Below are 25906 nucleotides of genomic sequence, written 5' to 3'. Positions count from 1 at the left end.
CGGCATCCCCGCAGGGCGGAGCAGGCGGAGGGGGGCCAGGGAGGCATGTTGGGGAAGAGGCTCCGCAGAAACCCTCCGGTCCAACCTCCTCCCCGGAGCAGGCAGCCCGAGAGGCCTGGAAAGAACCTGTGATCACACAGCACAGAGGAGGAGAACCACCAACTGCCCCGAGGAAGGAGGAAGCAGGACGTGGGAGGCGGAGGGAGGCCACTCTATTCTGGGCTCATGGGGCCAGTCAGGGCTGGGAAGGCTAACGCCCTCAGGATGACCAAGGGCACCCCTGTGTCCAGAGAGGCCTCGGCTCCTCGGGGTTTCCCAGCAGAGCAGAGCAGGGCAGATGTCGGAGGCCCAGAGAGAGCTACAGGGCTAGCCAGGGCCAGGCCAGGACTTGAACCAGGCCTCCCGGCGAGGGGACCTTTCCAAAGAGCTGCCTGTCCCCTGCCCCTGGCAATGGCTCCTGGCAGGCCCTGGGGGGGCCACCACCACAGACGCTGCCTGCCTTGGGATGGGAGCTCGGGAGGCTGGAGGAGGAATGGGCTAGAAGCCCCACAGAGGAAAAAGACACCGAGCAGGCCGGCTGAGGCAAAAAGGGGTGTGTGAGCCCCCAGAGGCTCTGCCATCCAGCCACTGCCACCCCAGTGCAGGAGGAAAGGGAAAGAGCCAGAGAGAGGAGCTCGGCATGGGGACAGCGCCTGGCCGCGTTACCTAGTTGGTCCTGCGGTCGTCCACAGGGAAGGGCAGGGGACTGGCATGAGGGAGGCCGCATCTGTGGAGGAGAGAGCTGTGGGCTAAGTTGGGGCCCGTTCATGGGCCACGGGGTGCGAGCTCCTGCAACCCCGTGTGTCTCCCAGGGAACTGGCCGAGAAGGCCCTGCTGTCTTTGGAAAGTGGGGGTGGCCCTGGTCTTTACGCAACTCTGGGAGGTAGTAGCCGGGGATCAGAATGATCCCTGAATCCTGGTGAGGAACCGAGGCCCAGAGAGGCCTCAAGACCTCCCTGGGGCCACACAGCTCAGGATAGAGCTTGAGTGGGAACTCAGGCCTTTGCCACCCAGCCTGCTCTGCTCTCTGCAACCCCAGAGGACTTCACAGGACAGTCTAGAAATGAACATCCCCAGTCCTCCCACCCACAAGCCTGTCCAGGCAGGCAGGCCAGGAATCACCAAGGCTCCACCTCCGGGCCTCCAGGCCTCTCCCTGCGCCCCACCCACTCAGTTACAGGCTGGCAGAGAGAGTAACTCAGCCAGAACCACAGCAAAAGCTGAGGACGAGCTGTAGCACCCACTTGGGAACCCTCCTGCTGGCAGGTAAGAACTCATTCCCTGGGTGGGGACGCAACGTGATTCACTCAGAGTGCACAGCCCCTGCCCTTTGTGACCCCAGCGGGCTCAGGCCAAGGCCAGCCCCAAGGCAGAAGGCAAGCTCCTCTCCATGTTTCTAATCAACCCAAGCGACGCCTCAAGGAACACATACCAGGCAGGTCCCGTGGCTTTTATTTGCCCGTAAGAAAACAAGGTAAACATTAAAGTCACCGCCTGTGCTGCGCAGACCCCTGTCCCTGGCTGTGTCAAGTTTCTCCCTGGCCGGCTGGCTGGACTGTGGGAACAGTGGCTGCAAGCAGCAGCCCAGGCTCCCAGTGTCCAGCGACTCCACGGCCTTGATACTGAGCATCATGTGGGCGGCTGCTCCAAGGAGGGAAGCTCTCGGTCAAGGATGGGATCCTTCCTGCAGAGCGGTCTAGGCTGCAGTGCCCGGCATGGCGTCCCGTCTGCTGACAAAGGCTTCCTGCAGGGGTGGCGGTGCGGGAGGGTCCTGGCTTCCCGGTAAAAGGCATGTTAGGTCCCCATCTCGTGTTGCAGATGTCCTGCCAGAGGGTGCCTGGCGGTGGTCGAGCTCACCACAGCGATAACGGGTTTAAAGGCGCTCACTGATCCAGTCAGATGGCCTTCAAGTCAGAGATCAGCGCAGGATAAAGCTGTCAGTCCCTCTGCTCAGCTTGACTCCAGAGCCAGTGATGGGTGGGAAGGGAGCTCCCGGTCTGGCTTGAGATGAAGTCTTGTCGGCTGGACGGTCCCAGGAGAGGCTCTGTGAGGAGCCCCCGAGGGCAGCACTGTCCCGCAGAACTCTTGGTGACGATGGGCACGTTCATGTCGGCCTCGCCAGATATGGCAGCCACTGGCCAGCTGCTTGTAGCTCCTGAGAACTTGAAATGTAGCAAATGCAATTGACAAATGATATTTTGAGCTCTGATTAATTTTAATAATTAAAATTCAGCCACACGGAGCCAGTGGCTGCCATCTAGAATGACACAGGCTAGGACAGTGCAGAGCCCGTGTATGGAGCTGCCCTGAGAGAAGGGCCAAGCCCAGCCCAGCAGCAGAGTCTGGAACGACTTTCTCCACGATGAGCAAGGGCCCCGCGCCCACACCCCCTTAGCAGTGCTCTGTGGCGAGCAGAGCTGGCCCCGGGCCCTTGGCCACATCCCGGCTAGAAGGTCTGGGTGAAAAGGTGCCCCAGTGGCCAACTCCAACCCCTTTCCGTGGGGTCCTCCGGCCCGCAAACTCCTGTTCTCTGCCCAGCCTCTGTGCCACTTCTTAGGGAAGCTGTCCAAGGCCACCGTCTGAGACCCAGAGACGAGGGGCACCCCGAGTTGCCGAGCAGGCCGAGGGCACCGTGATGAAAGAAGAGGCACACCAGAAGGGGCGGGGTGTGGGTGGGGGACGTTTAATGAGTTTATGCTCAATACAGAGGCCACGGACAGGATCTGGCTGGCGCTGCTCCCGGGGCCCAAGCCCAGGCCCCTCCAGCGCGGTGAACATCATCCTTCCTTCAGGCTCTGTCCATCAGGCAGCCGATTCGTCCCCAAGAACCTCTTGGCAGGTCCTCCTCCGCCATGCCCTCTCCACTGACCCCACCAGCCAAGGAACAAACACTTCCTCAGTCACGGCCCCGATGGGCTCAGGCACACCCGGTGTTATCAGAACTGGGGCCCTGAGGTCCAGACCAAAGGCCAGTAGTTTTGGGGGGGCAGCTCCTCCACCTCCTCCACCTCTTCCACCAGCCTGTCTGGAGGGTCCTGGGTGCCCAGGGGCGCCGGGCACCTGGAAGGGACAGAGAAGGCACAGCAGAGGCTCAGCCTCTTGTGCTCACCCAGCCAAGTAGTAAATCTTGGAAGGGCCAGGCCTCGGAGGATCCTTACCAGTATGCGGGTGAGTACGTGGGCCCAGCACAGGGACAGGGGTGGGGGTAGGGCAGTGCAATAGCTTCGCTGTCACGGGGCTGAGCCTGGCTCGAGGAAGCCCCCTTTTCCAGAAGAGACGTGAAACAAGTCATACAGTTTCAGATTCCAGAGCTCCGGGTACAGCTGACGACTGCTTCGCCCCAGCCCACCCCCAGGTCTCTTAAAAGAGGGAGACAGAATAGCCGCCTAGCAAGGCCCAGGGTCCCATGACCAGGAAGAAAGAAACCACACTGAATGGGTCCAGGCTGGCCAGAGGGGCCACAGGGCAGGCAGCCGCCTGGGACGTGCAGAACAGTAAGAGCAGGATGGTGTAGGCAGCCATCATGACAGTGGGGGCCGCCAGTGCCATCCACGCCTGGCTGCGGGGGCCTAGGAGGGACCGGAGGCCCCGCCAGGTCCTCCTGGGTCCGGTGGGAAGCAGCGCCCTGCCTGGGCTCCGCTGACCGTGGCGGTGCATGCTGTCGGCACTGATGAGGCAGGAGTGGGGGCAGTGAGGGGGCTCTGGCACCCCAGTGAGGTCGCTCGCACGGTCCAGCTCATAGCTCCCGGTTTTGGGGAGCCCCGCCCACCACAGGGTCACTCTGGCCTTTGGAGTCAGGGCCTTCCCCATCCAGTCCCCCAAGCCCGCCTTGGCCTCCAGGTGACTCACGAATTTGAGCATGTTCCAGTCGAAGACGTAGTCGTAGGAGAAGCCCTGCCGGTGGAAGAGGTTCCGAAAGAGCTGGCGCAGGTATGAGTAGTCAGGCTTGTCGTCGAACCGCAGGGAGCGGCAGAAGTTGAGGTATGTTGAGAACTCAGCTGGTGGGGGTGCCAGGGACAGAACAGGCCACTGTGAGGCCCACGCTCCCAGGGCCCCCGGCAGCCAGCAGCTGTCCTACCCACCCACTGTCCCTACAGACACTTTCAATCTAGGGCAAGAGCAAGGCAGAACAGCACCAGGGTCCTCCCTATGGCTGTGAAACCACGACTCGCCTGGGAGCAGAGCCTCTGAAGGAGGGAACCGAAGGCCTGTGGACACGGGCGAGCGTCCCCTTGCAGCAAGCTGGTGCCGTGGGACCCCAGTGCACAGCTCCTCGCCTGCTCTGGGCAAGCACTCTAGCTGCCACAAACTCAAAGGCCAGTCAAGAGCCTGATGGAAACCCTCAACATGACCTAAGCCACGGGAGGAAGACCTCCACTTCCTCCTCTGAAAGTCAGCGGTGAGAAGGGGGCCTTTGTAAGATAACAGAAAATATATATTGGTCCCTGCCCCTGAGCTCCTCCAACCCTTGTAATTTCCCATGTGATAAGAATATCCCTTGGCCCTGGCTGGTGTGGCTCAGTGGACTGAGTGCTGGCCTGCGAACCAAAAGGTCACTGGTTCGATTCCCAGTCAGGGCACATGCCTGGGCTGCAGGCCAGGTCCCCGGATGGGGGTGTGTGAGAGGCAACCACACACTGATGTTTCTCTCCCTTTCTCCCTCTCTTCCCCTCTCTAAAAATAAATAAATAAAACCTTAAAAAAATATATATCCCTTGTTCTAATATTTGGCCTTTGACTCCGCCCCTGATATAGGGCTCCCAAAACCTTGTAAATTCTAAGTGGTAAGGGCATTAGGAACATCTCTTGTTCTAATGAGATGACTCTGAGCTAATGGGGTGACCCTGCGTGGGCTCCTGGTAGGGGCTGGCTGGGCATTAGAAAGACCAAGCCATAATTAGAAGCTTGGAATTTTCAGCCCCCCACAGCTTCTCTAGAGAAGGGAAAGGAGCTAGAAATGAAGTTAATAATTAACCACGACTGTAAAATGAGCTTCCATTGGGTTGGAAGACCTTCCAGGTGGGTGAACATATCCACACCAGGAGGGTGACACACCCCAACTCCACGGGGACAGAAGCTCCTGCCCTTGGGACCCTCCCAGACCTCACCCGGTGCATCTCTCCATCAGGCTGCCCATCTGTGCCCTTTATTACACTCTTTAATAAAGTGGTAGATGTGTCTCCCTGAGTTCTGTGAGCCGCTCTAGCAAATCAATCAAACTTCGGGAGGGAGTCATGGCAACCTCAGTTATAGCCAATCGATCAGAACACAGGAGGACCTGCAACTGGTATCTGAAAAGTGTGGAAGGAACAGCCTTGCAGGACTGAGCTGTAACCTGTGGGACCTGACTCCATCTCCAGGTAGACAGTGTCAGCACTGAGTTAAACGACAGGACACCCAGCTGGCATCGCAGACAATTGCTTGGGTGGGGGGTAAACAGCCACACATTTGGTGGCCCCAAGTGTCAGAAGTGAAGTGGCCGTGAGAAAGTACAGGAGACTCAGGAGAAGGAAAGACTACTTTTCCTAACACTTAGCTCTGAGAAATGAGGCAGGAGAGTGGGTAGGGGAACGCGGAGTACCTCACAGCCAGGCGTCCCGCTGTGCCCAGGCTGTGACAGAGAGCCCGTGGCTGACGTTCTGGTGTCAGGGGCCAGGGGAGCCTACAAGGGACTGCGCGGCCTCACCTTCCCCCGAGAAAGGGATCCCCGGCTAACCCTCCCCACGGGCTGGGTACTCACAGGGGTAGCCTTTGCACAGGACCTCAATGGGCGTTGACATCTTCTTCTCACTGATCCGCTCGTACTTCTGGCGTTTGGTGGCCGCTTTGAGGCCCTGCCAGGGCAGGGAGCCCAGGTTGAAGTACATGAGCACGTAGCCCAGACTCTCCAGGTCATCTCGACGGCTTTGTTCTGCACAGAGGGACAAAGTGAGGGGCAGGGGCCACCTGGGCTCCTGGCCAAGGGGGGCCAGGACCCCCTCCTCCAGGACACGCTCCCTGACGGAGGGGCAACAGCCCGCCCAGTGTAGCCAGCACCATCGCACACTGGCTCCCTGCATCCTGCTACAAACGGGCCTTCGATGACTCATCTGCAAAGAGGGAACCAGAGGCTTAGCGCTCTCGCCCACTCCAGGTCTCGTTTTCCCAGGGCAGGCACTCATCCATTTGACAGCCATGTAGTTGGCACCCCGGTGCGTCCTTGCCTGGCCCACCTTGTGGACAGGGCACAAGCTATGGCATCAGATAGGGCTGGGGTCAAAGCCAGCTTTGGCACTTGCTGAGCCGCACGACCTTAAGCAACCTGGGGTACCCCCATGAGCTGTGTTTCCCACCCTATAAAAATGGGGGAACTTCCTCGTCCACTCTCCAAGGCTGCTGTAGCGAAGTCAAGCATGTGAGTGTGCTCGCCACACTGTGGCTCTTCTCTGAAAGGGGAACACCTGACTCTGTGGCAAGCTGGGGGGCTGGCCAGGCTGCAGGAAGCCAGGATCCTGGCCAGGGGCCCATGGGTGCACATTGCCCCTGGGCCTCGCTCACTCACCGATGCCCAGGTGGGTGTTGATGGAGGCGTAGCGGGCAGTGCCAGTCAAGTTCTTGTTTTCCCGGTAGGGGATGTGCTGGTGGGTGCGGGCGTCCCGGTACTTCTTGGCCAGGCCAAAATCGATGATATACACCAGGTTGCCCTTCTTCCCCAGCCCCATGAGGAAGTTGTCGGGCTTGACATCCCGGTGTATGAAGTTCTTGGAGTGGATGTACTCAATGCGGCTGATCTGGGGGAGGAGAGGGGACAGTAAGTCACTCAGCAATCATTCCAGGAGCAATGGTAGCCTAGAAGCGCCTTCGCCAAGTGCTGTGTGCCAGGTCCTGGACGATGCGGGGGTTGAGGGCTGGAGCTGTCAAGATGGAAACCATATATGTGGTCCTTGCCCTGAGCAGGGGGAGAAAGATGTCGGCCATTATGTAAGGTGATTAGAGGGGCAGGTCAGGGAAGGCTTCCTGGAGGAAGTGTCATTAGAGAGGAACTCTGAAGGATGAGTTCACTAAGTCTGCTGTGAGTCAGGAAGAGAGAACAGGGTACTGGGAAAGCTAGTGGCAAGACCTAGAAATAAAGCCTGGAAAGGCATCGAGGCCTCTCCAGAAGCTTTTCCTGCCTGGCTTCACACCCTCACAAAACTTGGGGAGCCAAAGTCAGAGAGGCATTACAGAGGTTGTTCCGGCAACCAGATTAAAGGGAAAGAAAGGAGGGCGCACCAATAAAGCCTAAACTTGGCAAGAGTGGTAGAGATGAAGCACAAAAGACAGGATTTATCCCCTGGCTTCCAAAGTACACCCAAATCAAGCAGACACACAGGCCCTTCTTTGAAAAATTTTTTAAAAAACAAACCAAAAAAACCCCCCTAAATTAACATACACACACAATCGGTCCTCTGGCAGGCCAGCCCCTGTCTCAGCCTCAGTCTTCTGTAAATCCAAGGTTCCGTTTGGCATGGCTGCGTATGTCCTAACCCTTTGCAGTCTTGTGTCCTACGAGAACCTGCACACCCTCCTCTGAGCACATTTAGCCTAAAATCGCAGCACGTTTACGTTCCACAGGCCAGCCACAGGCCCAGACCCCTGTGCAACAAGGTCCCCACGTACCATTTCAGGTTCCAAAGTCTATGCTTTTATGTTTTCCGAGTTGTCCTCCCTGAGTTTACAAAGGGCTTTAGGAACTAAGGATTGCTGGTCAGTGGGTGTGGGCTCTGGCCTAGCCACCACACAGTATCCCACGTGGCCCCACGACGACCCAGCAGAGGGGAGACTCTCCCCTGAGGTGACTGAGGCTTGGAGAGCCTTGGCTCACCTACAGTCACCGCAGTGGGACAGGACCTGGGTCTGTGTGATCACAGGCTTTAAAATCACCAGGGGGCTGAGTCCGAGGCCCTTCCCACTCCTGGAGCCCAACAGAGCAGGTCTGACATCGGGCCTGGGGAGCTGTACTGAAGCCCCCTGGTCCAGGAACCAGGCCTGCCCTGTGTCCCCCAGAGGCACCCTCCAGAGGCAGGAGGCCGGGCTAGCAGCCGGGGACCACGGCACAGCGGAGAGGCAGAGGCTGGAAGGGAAAGGACGGGCCTGGCAGGGCCCGCAGCCCCCGCCGGGGTGGGTCGGAGGGGGACTCACCATCTGGTCAGCCAGGAGCAGCACCGTCTTGAGGCTGAACTTGCGGGAGCAGAAGTTGAAGAGGTCCTCGAGGCTGGGCCCCAGCAGCTCCATGACCATCACGTTGTAGTCGCCCTCGGCCCCGCACCACTTGATGGACGGAATTCCCACTGCAGGCCAGGAAGTGGGGCTGTCAGGGGAGGTCCTTCCCCACCCCAGGCCGGCCTCCAGAGCCTCATCCTGCACCCGTCGCTCCCCCGCCCCCCGCCCCGTCCCCAGCAGGCCCGTCGGGGCCCTCACCTCCTCCCTGCATCATCTTGTAGAACTTGCTCTCGATGTGCAGCTGGGGGTGCTTCGTTTTCACACATTCGAGCTTGATGGCAACTTCTTCACCAGAAGCAATGTTGGCACCTGCCAGGGGTGGGCGAAGCAAGGGTCAGGGTCCCCTCCGCTGGGCGGGCGGCTCTAAGCCAGCGCCAACTCGTGTCTGTACCTGAGGGGTTGGCCCAGGGCCCTCGGGGGAAGGCTGGAAGGGTGGCGGGGGGCTCGGCTCTGTACCGAGGGAAGCAGAGGGCGCTGTGGGGCACAGAGGGCCCCCCTCCCCAGCTTGGGTGGGTGGGGCAAGCAGACCGCAGGACCGTGCTAGGAGAAGGAGGTGAGGGATGAGGGACATTTCACAGAACCACAGGCCAGTGCAGCAGAAAGGCCAGATTCCAGCAGGGACAGGCGAGGCTACAGAAGGCTCACAGATCACATAAGGGGAACCTTATCCTGAAGGGTGGGGGCCGCTGAGCTGGAGAGAGGCGAGGCCAGCGGGGCACTGGGCTGTGGAGGAGAGGAGGGGCAGGGCCAGGCTCGGACACAGAATATCAAACTGGAACAGCGCCCTGCCTCAGTTTCCTTAGCTATAGTAACGGGTAGGTTAGTGGGAAGGCTATCTCCTTCGCGGACCAGCTGTGACCGTAGCTGCCGGAACTAAAACAGTGTGGACTTAGCACACAAACAGGCAAAACCAAAAGTCTAGAGGACACATCCCCTGGGAGAATTTAGGAGAAGGTGAAGTTGGCACCTCAAATCAGGGGACAGGGTGGGCTGTGCAACAGATGTCCTGCCAACAGCTGGTCAGCCGCCTGCGGGAAGTCCCCGCGGCCCACACCACACACCAGGAGGAAGCCCAGGCAGACCCAAAGCTTGTATTAAAAAAAAAAAGGAGGGGTGTTGGCGCAACCCCTTCGGAAAGCAGGTTGGCATTTATCTAGTTAAAAAACAAACAGGACCAAGCAGCCAGCTCCCAAGTACATGCTCTTCAGACACCTGAGCATCAGGAGGGCATGACAAGAATGGACGCAGCAATGACAACCCCAACGTCAGTCAGCAGGAGAACGGCTGAATGGTGACGCGGTCGTACAGAGGAATGCCACAGGGCAGTGACGAGGCAGGGACGGCAGCTGCACACAGCACCCAGGTGGCTGCCCCACCTCAACACCAAGTACAAGAAAGCAAGGAGCAGAGCCGTTCACCGGAGCCAACAGGTGGTGACAGCCCGGATGGCCATCAAAGGATGTGTAGATTAAAAAATAAACAAAACAAAAACAGTGTCCATCCATGCAGTGGAATATTATTCAGCCATTAAAAGGAATGAAGTCCTAACACACGCCCCGGCATCAATGAGCCTTAAAAACATTATGCTGAGTGAGTACGTCTGACACAAAAGGACAAAATACTGCATGGTTCCATTATACGAAATGTCTGGAATAGGCAAATCCACAGAGAAAGGGGGTAGGTGGGTGGATGCCAGGGGCTAGGGGAGGGGAAAGTAGGGAGTACACCTGTCTAATAGGTACAGGGTTTTCTTTGGGGGCGATAAAAATGTTTTGGAACCAGGTTCAGATGGCGGTTGCACAACACTGGAATGTATCAAATGGCACTGAAATGTAAACTTTAAAAATGGTTAATTTTATGTTAGGTGAATTTCACCTCAATTTTTCAAAAAGAGGAAGAGACAAGAATGTGTTTGTCTCAATTTCAAAATACCAAAAAATATTCATAGTTTAGGGATATAAACATGTGACCAAAGGGAATAGTTTAAAATGTCAACAGCAGCCCTGGCTGGTGCGGCTCAGTAGATGGAGCGCCGGCTTGTGAACCAAAGGGTTGCAGTTCGATTCCCAGTCAGGGCACAGGCCTGGGTTGCAGGCCAGGTCCCCTGTTGGGGGCACGAGAGAGGCAACCACACACTGATGTTTCCCTGCCTTTCTTTCTCCATCCCTTCCCTTCTCTATAAAAATAAATACATAATATCTTAAAAAATAAAATAAAACGTCCACAGCAGTTACCTCTGCGCAGGGAAAGCAGAGGACAGCACAGGGGACTGCCGGGGTCTTCACACGGTGACAGCAGGTCCTCCCCCAACGGGGTGGTGGGAAGGGTGCCTGACACCATGCACATATTTTATATGTATTCTTTTGTCTTACTTAACATTGAATTAAAAAAAAAAAATAATGCAAAATTTTTAAAAATAATAAAATGTTAGAATGGAGGATGGTCTTTTAACTTTGGCATTAGGCAAGGCTTTTTATCCGACTTAAAATCAGGAAGCCATTAAAAGAAAAAAAAAAGGAATCCTCCCCCAAAAGGAATCCTCCCAAAAAAGGAATCCCTTCTCCATGGCAAAAAACACAGAAACAAAGTCTTAAGAAACACATACTTGTAACCCTTCTCAGCGGCAGAGAGCTACTGTTACATGGCTAGTATAGCATAACCAGCTCCGACAGATTGGTAGGAAAAAGACCAAAGACCCAATAGCAAAGAGGGTACGGGATTTGGACAGACACTCCACAGAGAATCATTAATATAAAAATGGCTTACTCATATGAAAAGATGCTCTGCTTCCTTGTAAGCAAAATACAAAATGATCCATTTATCACCTACGATTGGCAAAAGCCCTGCTTACCCCCCCGTCCCCCCGACAACCTGTATGCCTGCTGTGGTCTGCAGGGCAGTGGGCAATACTCCCCAGGTGGTCCAAGCAAGAACCCATAAATCCCCGCAGGAGGCAACCTGGCACCACCCAGCTCCCACTTTGGAGTTTACTGGGCACTCTTGACGGTGCAATACAAGGCCTGGAGCAGGCTATCCACTGCAGGCTGTTTGCAACAGCAAAAGCTTGGAAACTGCCCAAATGTCCATCATTCTGGGGCCTGGTTAAATAAAGAATGGCCCGTCCATAAAATGGAATACAATGGAGAGAGAATGAGGAAGCTCTCTGTGCAGAAGTGAAGAGATCTCAAAGACACAGGAAGTGAAAAAGCAAAGTACAAAATACTGTATCCTACATGCTCTTTTCGGTTTAAAAAAAGAAAAAGAAAAGATGGGGAAATAAAATGTATCTCTGTGTGGTTGTAGCTACATAAAGAAACACTGGAAGGAAACACGAGAACCAGTAATAACTGGACCCATCTGGGTGGGCGGGGAGGGAAGGGCATCTCACTGGATACTATGTTATGCGCTATCATTTCTTTCTACACCTTTGTGGAGATACAATTCACACTATACAATTACTTCTTTGACGTGTACGATTCAGTGGTTTTTAGTATATTCACAAGATTGTGCAACCAACACCACAATCAATTTTGGAACATTTTCATCATCTCCAAAACACCCGTACCCCTTAGCAGACAGTCCCTCTGCACCTCCCCCTCCCTCCGCCCAGCTCCAGGCAACCACTAATTTACTTTCTGTCTCTAGGGATGGCCTAATTCTGGACCTCTCATAGAAATGGAATCATACAATATGTGGTCTTTACGACTGGCTTCTTTCACTTAACATGTTTTTGTGTTTGGGCTTTCGGTTTCGTGTGTTTTCATTTTTAAGCCACATGAAATAAAATTCAGATTAAAAAAAAATGAAGTAGATGACTATGTCCAGTGAGCAATGGGCCAGAAAGGGCTTTGCAAACTATACAGTGCTTTTGACACATCAACACTCATCACGGGGCTGAGCCGCACGCGTTTCCAGGAGACAGTGAGGATGTGGCAGGGTGGGGAGCTAGGGTTGCAGTCCACTGGCTGGCCATGTCCCTCTCCCTGCCCGCACGAGAGCAGGAGAGCACAGTGGTTAACGGTGCGGGCTCCACCACCTCCTAACCAGGCACCCCACCTCGAAACCAGGGATGACAATGTCTAGCTCATTAGGATCTTCTGAAGTGTCAAGAGGCTTAGCCACGTGCCTGGCGCTCTGTAAAGTGCTCACAAAACATTAGGTTGGATGACCAGTACCAACCCCTGGGCTTCAGAGATGAGCTCCGGTGCCCCAGGCATGTGTAGCACGGGCAGTGGACGGAAAGGAAGAGCAGAGAGGAGAGCGTTGCTGGACAGGAGGCTACAAGGGATCCTGACGCCTGATCAGGACTGTGCCAGACAGCGACCACAGCCTGAGCAAAGGCCCGATGGGAGGGGTGCAGTGAACCCTGAATTATAGCTGAAGATGACAATGAAAGAGGGGAGCAGGGGAGAAATTGGGTCTCAAATGCTGAGCGAAGACCCCGGCCTTTAGCCTGAGACTCCAGGGGCCAAGGGCAGATGCCTGATCCCAGGGTTTCTCAGCCTCGACACTGCTGACAGTCTGCTGTGGGGGTGGCCCTGAGCCCTGGGGAGTGTTCAGTGGCATCCCTGGCCTCTAGCCACCAGCTGACAGCAGAAGCAACCCTGCTTGAGTAGAACCAGCCAAAAATGTCTCCAGACCTTGTCAAATGTCCCCCATGGGACAAAATCCCCTTCCCCCCTCGCTGAGACCCACTAGTGCAGGGACTGGAGAGGACTAGAGGGAGGCCCAAGGCTGTTGCCACTGTGCAGACCCCAGCTGATGGTGGCCCCACCCAGGCAGGGGCAGGGCCTTCAGCGATTACGATTCAGCAGCTGTGTGCAGGGAGGAGGGGTGCTGGGGAGGGCGCCCTCCTCCATGCGGGGAGTGGGAGGGTAGGAGCCCTTTATCGCCCTGAACTCTTTTCGCCATCCTGCAAGCACTACTGTTTGTAGGAACTGAAACACCAAAGGTCAGATGCCACGCAACTTCTCCGGGACAAGGGCCCGACTGCGAGGCCATCTTCTGACTCCCACAAAGTGCTGGAGACCTGTCACAGCTGCCTCCTCGGGTGGTGTCCCACCACTCCTGGACCTGCTTCAGTCTCTAACTTCTACTGAGACACTGCCAGTCCCTTCTCTTTCTCCCTTAATCCTCACAGCTGCTGAGCTGAGGCCCAGAGAGGTTGACTAACTGGCCTGAGGTCACACAGAACTGGTTGCGGCAGAGCCAGGATTTGAAACCATGCCCCAAAGCCCCTGCTTTTTTCTCTGTTCCTATCCCCTAGCATCTCATCCATTCAAGCAACAGACACCCACGGGGCCCTGGGCCAGCCAAGGCAGCCCCGCCGGAGGGGCTCAGCTCACAGCCTGCGGGAGGAGCAAAGGCTCACTGACTAAGTGAAACACGCCAGGTCAGGGGCGGCAGGGCAGCCCCTCAGGCAGACACAGGGGCTCTGTGGGGGGCGACAGACCAGTCTGGAAAACCAACTTGGACACAGAGAAGGCCTTGACTTGGCCAGCCCTGGAGGGTCTGGGTGCTCGGGAAGTCCTAGGTGGGGAGGGGTGACCAGCTTCGCACCGGGGCTTGCTCAGACACCCACACAGACACGTGGACACAATGAGGCAGCTGGCTGGACTAGAGGTGGAGGGCAAAGTACCCCCATAACCACCTGGTGGGGAGCACCACTGCCTCCCCATTTAGAAACAAGGACCAGAGACTAAAAGACCTCAAGTTCCCAAGGGCACATGGCCAGGGGTTGGCAGAGTGGGCACAGGCTTGGCCAGCTCTGGCCCTTGTGCAGCCAACGTGGGGCCCTAACAAGGCTGGCCCCACTCTGTGATGTCCCCTTACGATGTTGCCGGGAGACGGGGAAACGGACCTGAAGAGGAGCCGAGCACCTTGCAGCAGCCCCTACGGTGCCTTCACCTCCAACCGGTCCTGGAAAGCAGGGCCTGGAGGCCGCACCCAGCCCCACCTGCAGAGGCCATCTGGAATCAGGCCCTGGCGCTGGCACTGGTGACAAGAATGTGGCCAGAGCTTTGAACAAAGGGAGCCAGCAAGGCCAGCTGGGGAAGCCCGACAATCACCACTGTCCCCACGCCAACAAGTCAGGGGCCCAGGAAGGAGCTGGCCAGACACTGTCAGACTGGGGCCCCCGAGGCCCATGCACCTGGCAAAGACTGGGCAGCCAGAGCAGACCTGGCTCCCTCCCTCCCCCTTGGCCCAAGAGGACCCAGAGCCTTGACAGTAGCAAAACCCAGCTCAGACCAAGGGACGGGAACACAACAGAAAAAGCACCAGTGCTGGGCCACGTGCATGCAGTGGTTTGCACACTGTGATCTCGTTACGTCTCACCACTCGGGAGGCCTCACACCACCATCTTACAGATGGGGAGGCCAAGGCTGGCAGAGGTCATCACTGGCTCAAGGGCAGACAGCTCGTAAAGGAAATGCCAGCACCCACCCTCTGGCAGGATTTACTTCAGAGCTTGCACAACGGGAATAAAACGAGCCCTGGTTTTTAAAACGAACTATCTAGATGACTACTAGATAAACAGGAAGTCTTGCCCCCAGGGAGGACCTGCCACACGGACCAAGGACACCAGCTTTCTGAGTGACCTTGGCCTACCCTTCCCCCTCTCCGGGCCTCAGTTTCCCTCTGATAAAAAGAAGGCCTTGCACTGGGTGTTGTCTAGGAGCAGGTGTGTGTCTGTACCCAAAGCTGCCGCTTTGTGCCCTCTGGCCTCAAACTGGTGGTTCCAGGCTTCAGTCTCGAGCCCAAGAACCTCCATGATAAGAGGATCCCTGATACCCAGCCCAATTTCGCAAACAGTTAGGATGTGGGTACCCCCATCTCATACATGAGAGTAATGAGGCTCAGGGAAAGTGACTTATCCTGGGCCACACAGCAAATGAGAAGTAGACTGGGGGGACCTGCCCCTAGACCTGCCCCCAAATCCCAACCTCCTTCTGCCTGCCCTGAGGGAGGCCACTTCATATTCCTTCGCACAGGACAACCATTTCCTCATTCATCCACTTGAGAAGCTTTACTCAACACCCACCCTGGGCAAGCCCCATGCTGGGCACTAGGGACAGAGGGTGGAAACAACCTAATGCCTGCGGTCCCTGGAGGAGCTGGGAGTCTCAGAAAACCCTTTCCAACAAGCCCAGCCTGCACCACTCCTTCAGTCTGCCCTGAGCTCCGACGGTGTTTACAGGAGGGTGAGCTCCCAGGCGCTCGGCAACACGCGACACATCCGGCTGGCACTCCAGTTTACGATGCTTTCCCATGCCACACGCCATGTCATTTCTGCCTCATGACAGCCCTTGGTCAGCCAGGCATCATCATCACACAGACCTTCTAGGTAGGGACACTGGAGCCCAGAGCAGCCACACGAAGCCAGGCCTGGAACCCAGGTCTGTCTGTCGTCCCCCTTCCACGTGCTATCTTCTACGCTCTGTCCCTCACGTGGAGGGCTGCAGGCACAAAGGTTGCCTTCCTTAGTGCCTGAGAGAAACCTTGGCGGGGGCGGGGGGCAACTTGACCACAATGCTCCTGTTTCTTGATGTGTAAAGTGGGGACAGCACAGTGCCATCTCTAGAAGCTGCTGTGACAGGAGACCACGTTCAAACAGGGTCCTGCTCAGCACAGAGTATGTGCTCAGAGAATGTGTACACCCCCTCCCTGTCACCTCTGGTGGGCGAGGGGGTGGCTCGCTGATTAGCAGAGTTCATACCCAAGAAGGCAGGGACTGCCCCGCCAGAGTTCTGAATCAATGAACACAGCACACTGACTGGTCGGTCTCCTCCCCCCAGGACAGGACACAGGGACAGGAGTGAGGACAAACCCAGGGGGTGGCCACCTTGCTCTAGTAACTCCAGGTCACTATCACCAATACAAAACCTCCACTGCAAACCAGCAACTGTGAAGCAAGGGCCCTGCCTCCTGACCATGCCCAGTGGGAAGCTGGAAAGTGGCATTGGAAGGCATGAGTCTCTTTATTACTCCCAGGCAAGGACAGGGGTGAGATGTGAGTGATTTGTTTAAAACAACAAAATGAATGCAAACTCAGACTTTCAACAGGAAGCACATCCGGAGAGAAAGAGATCCTACGAGTGAAGACCCCTGCCTCCCCCGAGGTCACTCGGGAGCCTGCGTCACTCCGAAGCCTGCCTGGGCTGAATTCCAAGAGGCCGGACCACAGGGCGGGCACTGGGCTGAAGCAAGCAGTAGCCCCGGCCTCTCTGCCTACCAGCATCCTTCTCTCAGGAGACAGGAGATGGGGTGCTCACTCAGCCCGAGCTTTCCCACGCCCAGCTAGAGACCCAGGGCTCCCACAGCTGGAACCAGAGCTAAAAACCCCACCTCTGCCCAGCCTGCAGCAAGCAGGAACCCTGCCCTGTCTGTATGAGAAGCCCCTCAGCCTGCCTCGTCCCCTCCCGCTGCTTCCATCCCCAGCGGGGGCGGCCTGAAAGAAAATGACTAAGACATGCCACCGCAGCCCCAGAGCCAAGTTCCAACTTCAGAGCCTGGAATCCCAGCATCTTTCCTCCTCCGTATCCCCAAAGTCGTCCCAGGGGCTCCAGCGCCACTGAGCTGCAGCCAGGGACACTTACCCAGGTAGATATCTCCGAAGGAGCCGCTCCCGATCTTCCGGCCCAGGCGGTACTTATTCCCCACACGGAGCTCCATGACTCACTCTCACTGCGGAGGGAAGCAGAAACACTGGGGTCAGGGAAGCAGGGAGCTGGTCCCTTCCCTCCCACCAAGGCCAGGCAAAGCCACACGGAACTGGGAGACGAGCATTCTCCCTCCCACTATCCAGGAAGGGATTTGGCCTCGCCTGGCCCGAGGGCAACCAGGTGTCAGGTGGCCCGAGAGCTTCCACATGTGGGCAATGGCTGAGGCAGGCTTAGAACAGGTGTCAGCGGAGCCAGGCATAAGGTGGAATTGGAGACAAGGCCTGGGAGGAAACTTTGGGGGACCCTCGTTTGGGACCCTGCAACGGGAGCCTCTCTGGGGCAGGCCAGTCACAACGGTACAAGACCCTAAAAGGGAAATCAGGACAAAACTGGTGGTGGGGAGGGGGGTACAGGAGCTGACCAGCCTGGGGTTGCTACCATGGCAACTATCCGCAAACTCCAACCTTCCGGGATGGAAGAACAAGTTGAACACAAGGTCCTTAAGAAACTCCTCAGCCCCTTTAGGACTCAGAAATTACAGAGTGCCGTGGTCCCATCCCTACCCCAGGCTCCTAGTGCCAAGAATTAAGAGGCCAGTCCTCCCCGGCCTGGTCTGGTCTTCCCAGAGGCCAGACCTCGCCAGCCTGCAGTGTGCCCTGCAGGAACCGTCATCCCCCTCTCAACCTCACGACACCAAGAACCTCACACAGGCTGCTCTGGACATACTTCTTTGGATGGACTGGACTCCTTCAAGACTAGGACCCTGAGGCGGATCATCTAAGAGGGCAACTGAACAAGCAAAGGGATCAAACCCACGTTCTTGGCCTCCAGCTTCTAATCCTTGCGGGGTGGGAGGGGGGGAAAGTGGTGATTTGAATAGCTTCCCTTTGTCCTGTGCCCCAACCTGGTGTCTGAGCCCATGGGAGATCAGGGTCCCTGGCAGAGACCCCTCTGCTCTGGCCTGGGGCAGGGGTCTGGGTGCTGGGCTCCTGGCCAGCAGAGGAGGAAACTCCACAGCCAGGAAGCGGTTTCCACTCTCGGGGGAGAGGGAACAGTGGATTATGAAACTGGGAAAGGGATGGAGGACCCTTAAGATCTCGGAGTGTCTACAAGAAAACTATCAGGAGGGGTCTTCATCTGCAGGCCAGAAACTCAGGCCCAGAGAGGCGATGCCTCCTGCCCACCCCACCCCATCCCACTCCAGCAAGTCAGCAGCAGCCCCCTCACCTCTGACCCACAAAGGGTTCTTGCCTCCCCATCTGGTGGCCTCGCACCCTCACAAGCAAGGACATTTTTTCAACGCTTTTCAAAGAGGAGCTGTGCCAGGCACAGAGGATCGGCCCCTTCCCTGTGCCAAGTGCTAGCCCCCAAAGCCCCGACGCACCAGGAAAGAGAGATGAGAGAGATCTAGCCCACAGATGGTCAGGCGGGAGCCCTGCACCGGGCAGGGGCGAGGCGCCAAGAACTCCTGCCCAGGAGACACTGCCAGCCCCGGCACCTGGCTCCCAGGGAGCCCACAACAGCCTTTCCCCAGTGGCCACAAGGAAGTAGCCGCCACCCCAGGGCTGGCCCGACTCTGGGCTCCTTACCAAGGGCCTCTGCGTACATGCCTGGCAGGTCGCAGCTGAGGTGCCAGGGCTGCCAGCTGTACACACACACCCCACAATCGCAGGAAACCCACGCGCCACACACCTCACATCCACACCATCCCATGTGTATGCTCCAAAAAAGAAAGCAAGCAGGCGCACCCCATGAGCCCCGCTGCAGGGCGGGGCGGGGGGGGGGGGACGGCGATGTTGAGGCGTGGGTGTGTACACACACAAACACCCTCCCCAGTCTGTGCTCCGCCAACACCGACTCAGACCACACATGGCAGCCGGGAAAGCCTCAGGTTCGGAAAGGAACATAAATACACCCGCATCCTATATTACATAAATACCCACATCGGGTTATATAAATACCCGTGCCCTCCGTCTGGGTGTCTTACATAAATACACCGCACATGACCCCCGGCCCCTCTGCACTCGCCGGGCTGCCTGCAGGCGAGAGAAGAGAAAGTGCAAACACAGACCCTGCAGGAGCCACTACCGCTCTGTGCCGGCCGCCCAGACCCCAGGGAGGGCCCAGCCTGTCCGAGCACCACCTCCCCGAAGAGGAGAGGAGAAGGGAGTGAGTCGGGAATGGGAGAGGCTCTCCAGTTCTTTGCTGCTTCTCCCATGGCGGGCAGGGGCAGGGGAAATAAAGTATTTAAATTAAAAAAAAAAATTTTTTTTAAGGTGAGCATGAAGACTCCAGAGTTTCAGTAGTTACAATAATTAGACAACCTGCCAAGTAACACACTTGGACAGTTATTTTACACTCTGTCCCCCGCCCCAGCCAGGGCCTGTCACTGGACCATCAGAATAAAAACCGGAGGAACATCCTAGACAGAAGGCGAAGGAGCCCCAAACACAGGCATTTGGGGTTGCAACTAAGATACTCTGGATCCCCTTCTCCCCAAGGAAGGCTGCGCCAAGAGTAAAATACTCAAGAAAACTAAAGGAAAGTTGGGGACAGGGCCCACCCCACTTCGAGTCTGGGCGTGAAGAGGAGCTCGGGAATCCTCTCTCCAGAGATAGCCAGGCGCGCAGTTTTCTGTTCCACTGAGACTCGCAAAACACGGATTTCTCACAGGCAGAAATGGGAGAATCCGATCTGACAAATAACCCCCACCCCTTTCTTGCTTCTCCACAAAGGAAAACAGAATCGGTGGCTGGGTGACTACATACCCCTCATCTCAGGGCCCCCAAGCGCCCCCGTCCAACCTGCGGGCGCAGCCTTGCTGGTCCCCAGGTCTGGAGCGCGGAGCCTGAGAGAAGGGGAGGCACTGACTGTCCGGTGAAACAGACAGAAGCCCAGGGTCTGGCGGATAAGCTCTATCAACAGTGTCAGTGCCCCCCGCACCGGACCCCCTCCCTCCACGTCCCCAAGTCACAACCCCAGGTGGCCACCTCCTCTGGCTGGGGCCTTGAACGGTCCAAGCTGGGGAAGGGGGAAGGCAGGCCGGACGGGGGCGTGGGGTGGGGGCTCCCCCTTGCAAGCCTGCAAAATAATAGCCACCCTCCTCCTCCACCTCCTCCTTCTCCTGCTCGGCCTCAGCCGCGCCTTTGTCCTCTCCCGGCCGAGCGGGCGGCGCCTGGACTGCCCCCCTCCCCCCGCCGGTTCCCGAGCACTAACAAGCGGGTGTCCGCCCTGCCCTCCCCTCCCCTCCCCTCCCTTCCCTTCTCTCTCGCGCAAAAACAAAGAGGCGGAGGGAGCCCCGTTTCGCCCCGAGTTTGAGCCCCTCTGCGAGCTCTCGGTCCCCCAATATTTACCCCGCTGGGCAGGCGCCGGTGCCCGGCCGCTGCTCGGGGGGCTGCTGCGAGCGGGGGCGGCCCGCCGGGCCGGATGCCGGAGGATTCACGGAGCCACCCGGCGTGCCAGCCTCTCCCGGCCCAGCGCCGCCGCCACCAACGCCGCAGCTGCCGCCGCTGCGCTCCGCTTAGCCCCGGCCGGGCTCTGGCACTGGGCTGTCGCCGCCGCCGCCTCCCTCCTCGGGCCCTCCAGCCCGCCCGCCCCCGCGCCGGCTCGCGCTCCTGCCCGGGCGCGCGCCCGTCGGCTCCCATTGAGCCCCGGGCCCGCCCGCTGATGTCATCCCCGGCCCGCTGCCGCCCCGGAGGATTTAAAGGGCCCGCGCCCTCCGCTCCTGGGGGCGCTGGGGGGGCACAGGAGGGAAACACGGCCCCCCAACCATGCGATGAGCGCCTAGCAGGAACGTGGTCTTCCGGGTGGGGCCAGAGAGCACACACAGACACTGACGTCCTGAAAAAACGGGGTGGGGTGGGGAGGAGGGCGCACAAAAAGCTGGGGTGTTCTAGACCCAAAACCTTTCTCACGCCCCCTGGCCCCCCGCCTGGTTCTCTTCTCCTCTCACAGCATAGCAGTGGCCCTACCAAAGGCCAACGGATATGCGGATATGCGTTACTGCAAAAGGACAATGTTTAGAGAGTTGGGGTACTTCGGGCTCTGAGTGTGGCCAAGACAGGCCAGACGGATTCTGGGGCGAAAGATTTGACAGGACAGCAAGAAATGGAATGAGGCTGACAAAAGGTCCACAGAGGTAGCCAGGGCTCAGCCACACTCTCCCCCCGTGGGAAAATCAAAGGCAGAGACCTTTTCCTTACCCCTCCGCTCCCTTCCTGCAGCTCAAACTGTGAGGGGCACACAGCAGACTCTCAAGCCCTTCTTGGTTCTCAGTTGTTCAGTGAAGGACACCACACACTGCTTTGCCTCCAACGCTTAAGTCGGGGTCCCGAGTTCTGGGAGGGACTCAGGACCCTCCCTCCCGGGCTCTGGGAGAATTAATTCGGGTTACCCACCGGCCTCCAGAGTAGCCATGAAAGGTCCCAGGACAGTTACTAAAACAATGGTATTTATGCTGGTCCCTGCAAAGCTCCAAAGCATGACACACATCCATTCACACACGATTGTGACTGTGCACTGTTCCCAGTCCCGGAAGCATGGCCCCCTGGAAGAGTCACTTCCATAATAACCGCATCTTCCTTTGAGCCTGAGGGACTTAGTCACACACTGTCCAGACTGGTGGGAGCCCCACAGACCAGGCTGTCTGTCACAGAGCAGGAAACTGGCCCAGAGAGGGGAAGGGTTTTGCCCGGGACCACACAGCACAGCAAGATGGCTTTGTTCTCCCAGTGGTCCCCAGGAAGCTGAGTCTAGTAGGAGCTCATATCCAAGGACAGGAGAGGGAGGACAAGCCTCTCAGGAGAGGTCGGCAGCAGTCAGTCCCCTGGGGACCTGCCCTCAGTGCCACCTTTGCCAGAGCAAGGGGCAGGGGCACTGGCCAAGGTGCTGGGCTTTGCTTGGCCTGACTGGTGTTTTCTCTCATTTCTTCTGTTTTGTTCATTGGTTTCCAATGTTTTAAGATAGAAAGACGTCATATCACAGGTCCATATTCTCTACTTTTCTTGAAGCGCTGGGAGAACTGGCAACCCCGGGCCCAAACTCACACTGGGCCCTGGCTGCACTCAGCTGGCCTGGCAGCAGCCACCCTCGTTGGCCACTGCCCAAGGGTCCCATCTCGTTTCCTCACATCAGCTTGCTTTACCCATATTTATGACTCCCTTCATCCCCTGGAGGTCCCCAAGTGTGACCCTGTCCTAGAGGCCAGCCACCACACTCCTCTGCCAATGCCCTTCCCTTTGCCGTATGTTGCATCCTGCCCTCACTGACACTGAATCCTGGGTCTCCGCTTCCAGTGTCCTGGGGCCCCGGGGCCAAGAGACCCTGGCATGCTGAGCAGGGGTGCAGAGCACCCCTGTGCCCCCCATCCTCAGCACCCCAACCTCCCCACCTGGGTCCTGCTTCCCAGTTATGGGCCCTCCCTGTCTGGAAGAGACTAGTACTTCTCCACTACCTACTGAGCACCTGGCATAGGGAGAGGTGGTTTTCTCAGTTAATCCTCTCAACCCACAACAGATTAAACCCCACTCCATTCTTTACAGAGAGGGAACCTGAGGCTCCTAATGGCGCTCGCCTAAGTGCGCACAGGAACCATCAGCTTCCTCTCCCAATCTCGTCACTGGCCTCCCCATTCCAGAACTTGTAACCACTACCACCACCTGGGTTGAACTGAAGATCCTGGTCACTTCCCTGGGCCAACCAGTCTTAAGGCTCACTCCTCCCCACAGAGACCTGCTTCTCCGCTCTCTTCTGCTGTCCCCACCCACCATCGCCCTTGGGGAGAGCTCCCCAAACCCCACCCCCGATTAGCGGTGTTGTGGGCCCAAGTTATCTTCCTTTCTACTCCCCTCAAAAACCAACCTGTGAGTCCTTCTAAAGAGCTTTGCAGCTCAGCTCGAGGAAGAAACACAGAAGCCATCTGCGGAATTAAGACAAAGAAATCTTACCAAGTTCAAGCAGCCTCTAGGCCTGACTTCTCTCCAGACTAGCTTCTCAATGATTCCTTCAGGGACTCAGCCCCCCACTTTAAAGCCCAAGGATGTAGCCAGCTAGGGTTCCCCTAACCCCCACCCTCCACACCCACCCACCCACCTAGAAGATGCCATCGTAAGTGGAAAGATAGGTGTCAGGGAAGTCTCAGCTCAGCATGGGTCCTGCCCGGGGGTGGGGGGGTGTTAGCTGCTCTGCATTGGATCCAGAACAGTCCCTAAGCACTTTTCCAATCCCCTGTCTGTACCTATTTCCCTGGCACCCCAGAGCACTGAGCTGGGGATCTCGAGGACAGCCCTGGAATTGCCACATCAAGAGGATATCACAGATGAAGCCAGTGATGGGGAGAAAGATTTCGGTCACTGTGGGCACCGTCATGTTCTGCACGCACATCAGGTCCTTAACCCAGCCCTACATGATCTAGTCCCTGAGGCTGTGGGGAAGCCTTCTCATTCCCCTAATGTAAGATTCCAACCCCCCTAGGCCCCTAGGGCACTGCCTCCCCAGTTCTCTGCCTCATTTTTATCCTGGCACTTATCACGTTGTCTGGCATATTCTATATGGCACTCATTTGAATATGTATGTATATATATATATATATATATATATATATATATATATATATTTTTTTTTTTTTTTTGTGGTCTGAGTGTCCCCCTAGAATGTAAGTTTTATGAAGGCAGGGAGCTAATGCTATTTGGGGGCACCGCTGTGTCACCAGTTCAAGCACAGTGTCCAGCACATGGGGCGTGTTCAACAGATATTTGCTGAATGAGTGAATGGATGAACTGTGAAGGGACAGCCTCCACTCTCTCTGACAAAACATTAACAACTACCATTTTATTGAGCACCTACTATGTGCCAGGCCCTCTAAGAGACACGTTACTTGCCTTGACTCATTCAACTCTCACATCCACCTCAGTGAAGGTAGTGGCCTGGCAGAGACGGTGCACTGAACCATGGCGCCCAGGCTCGTGGAGAACAGTTCTAAGAAAGTCTCCATCCCCCTCCATCAGGCTCCCGAGCCCCTCTCTGGAGAAGCAATTCTGGGCCCCAGCTGAGAGCCACAAGGGCCCACGGGGCTCCTTCAGTCCAACTGCATCATCTTACAGGCAGGGAGACTGAGACCCAGGGAGCCTTGCTCAAGGTCACAGCAGGAGCCTGAGACAGGAGCCCATGGTGGTGAAGAAGCTACCTTCGAATGCTGACTCCCCCACTGTTTAACTGTGTGACCCCAGGGGAGCTCCTTAAACCCTGAGCCTCATTTGTAAGTGGGGATAATACAGAGGTCATCCCCGCAAAAACAGCCTAGCCCAGAAGAAGCCCCGAGGAAGAGGAAGATGTCGATACTATTCCTAGCCTGAGCAGCAGACAGGAAGTGGAATCTGGGCCACCTGACTTGAGTCTTTCTAGCACCACAGGCTGCATCTCCAGCCTCTTCTTTCCTTGCTTTACCCTCCCCTGCAGGAGCCTCTACCAGTCCCTTCAAGGGGGAGTGGGTTGGAAGTACACAGACCTGCGCGGCCCAGGGGAGCAGCTGGCCTTGCTCACCCTCTGTCTTTCCCATGGCCTTGGCTCTAGGAGGCGCCTGCAGGAAGTTGCTCTGGGGTCTTCCTCTTCTCAGCTTCTACTCGTGGCCCACATTGGCTCTGCTCTGAGGGGCCCTCCCCAGTCTGCCAGCCTGAAGATGCCGCCCTGGTGCATCCTCCGTGCATGGGGAGGGCTCAGCTCCATGCCCCCAGACCCTTCCATGATGCCCCACCCCCCTCTGTGTGTCCCCAGGGCACTGCCCTGTCTCCCAGCAGTGCCCCAGCCTCTCCAGGCTCTGCTGCTTTCTCTCCCGGGTGACCTCGCCATACTGTCACATCTGGTCAGATAATTCCCCAGCAGTGGGTCCTCCCTCCTCCTCCATCTTCAGCGGAGAGGCAGCAGGGCAGGGTAGCAAGGACCTGGACCAGGGGCCAGGAGGCCGCATTGGAGCGCCAGCCCAGCCACTGAATCTCTGCAGGGACTTGGAGGATTCACAGCCCCTCTTTGGGGGGCTGGATAAGGAGACCGCCCAAGCTCTTTCTTCAGCCTCCACATCTGTAAACTGAGAGCTGGACTGGATGGGGAATGGCCCATACATTCCATATCTAGGTACTCGGTTGAGAAAGATCCTAAGGTCACACACATCTAGGTTCAGGGGGAAAGAGTTCTCCCCCCACCCCCACCCCCATATTCAAAACATGTTCACTTCCCATCAGCTCTGCCTCCCAGCTGCATTCAGAGCCCAGCCACCTCCGGTGTGTTTACCTTCCCTTAGATACGACAGAGGCCTGTCCATTGGTGAGATCACATCACTCTGCTACTGAAAACACACTAGCATGGCTTCCTCTGTCCTTTGTGTGAAATCCATATTCTTTCGCTGCAATGACCTGGCTCTTACCTGCCTCTCAGACCTCATCTCGCACCTTGCTTCCTCCCAGTCTTCTTTCATTTCATCAGACCTCAGGGCCTTTGCACTTGCTGTTCCTTCTGCCTAGAGTTACCTCCTCCCAGTTCTTCAATGGCTGCCTCCTATGGATGGTTCAAGTCACAACTCAGAAGTCACCTCCTCACAGAGGCCTTCCTTGACCACACAATCTTGTGGGCCCCCTTCCCCATTGCTGGATAGCCCTGCCCTATTTCCTTTGTGGCACTTATTATAGGCTCAAAACATTAACTTGTTTATTTTTAATGCTCTTGAACATAAGCTCTAAGAGAAAGAAACCCTTCTATAAGTGGTCCTGTGGGTGCCCAATTGGTACAATTAACTAATTCTGCTTTGGGTGTGTGGCCTTGGGGGCAGAGGCAGGGTGTTGTACTTTCCATCGCTCAGGGATAGGCCCGTGGCTCCTCCCCCGCCCACCACTGGGTCTCAGGGATTCACAGTGGGCTCTCAGAGCCCCCCCCACCCCCCACCCCCGCACTGGGGCAGCCCCTCCATCAGCAGT

General features: G+C 57.0%; 1 protein-coding gene across 7 annotated transcripts in view; it reads right to left on the bottom strand.

Annotated features, from left to right (window-relative positions):
- CSNK1E (casein kinase 1 epsilon) overlaps positions 1-25906 on the bottom strand; it is a 31602-nt gene that overhangs the window by 2488 nt on the left and 3208 nt on the right. Inside the window, exons 1-9 of one of the 7 annotated variants that reach the window (XM_090272434.1) lie at positions 20297-20497; positions 16878-16965; positions 8479-8589; positions 8200-8348; positions 6581-6809; positions 5780-5950; positions 3889-4037; positions 3198-3301; positions 2707-3099 (exon numbers count right to left, since the gene is read on the bottom strand). In XM_090272434.1, the coding sequence (XP_090128560.1) occupies positions 2976-3099; positions 3198-3301; positions 3889-4037; positions 5780-5950; positions 6581-6809; positions 8200-8348; positions 8479-8589; positions 16878-16953 (1113 nt within the window). In that variant the 5' untranslated portion in view covers positions 16954-16965; positions 20297-20497 and the 3' untranslated portion in view covers positions 2707-2975. The other 6 variants (XM_090272432.1, XM_090272435.1, XM_090272433.1 and 3 more) reach the window with 6 other exon arrangements.

This window comes from Furipterus horrens, unplaced genomic scaffold (genome assembly GCF_987537825.1).
Source record: "Furipterus horrens unplaced genomic scaffold, mFurHor1.1.pri manual_scaffold_4, whole genome shotgun sequence".
Lineage (NCBI taxonomy): Eukaryota > Metazoa > Chordata > Mammalia > Chiroptera > Furipteridae > Furipterus > Furipterus horrens.
This window is presented reverse-complemented; position numbering and strand designations above follow the sequence as displayed.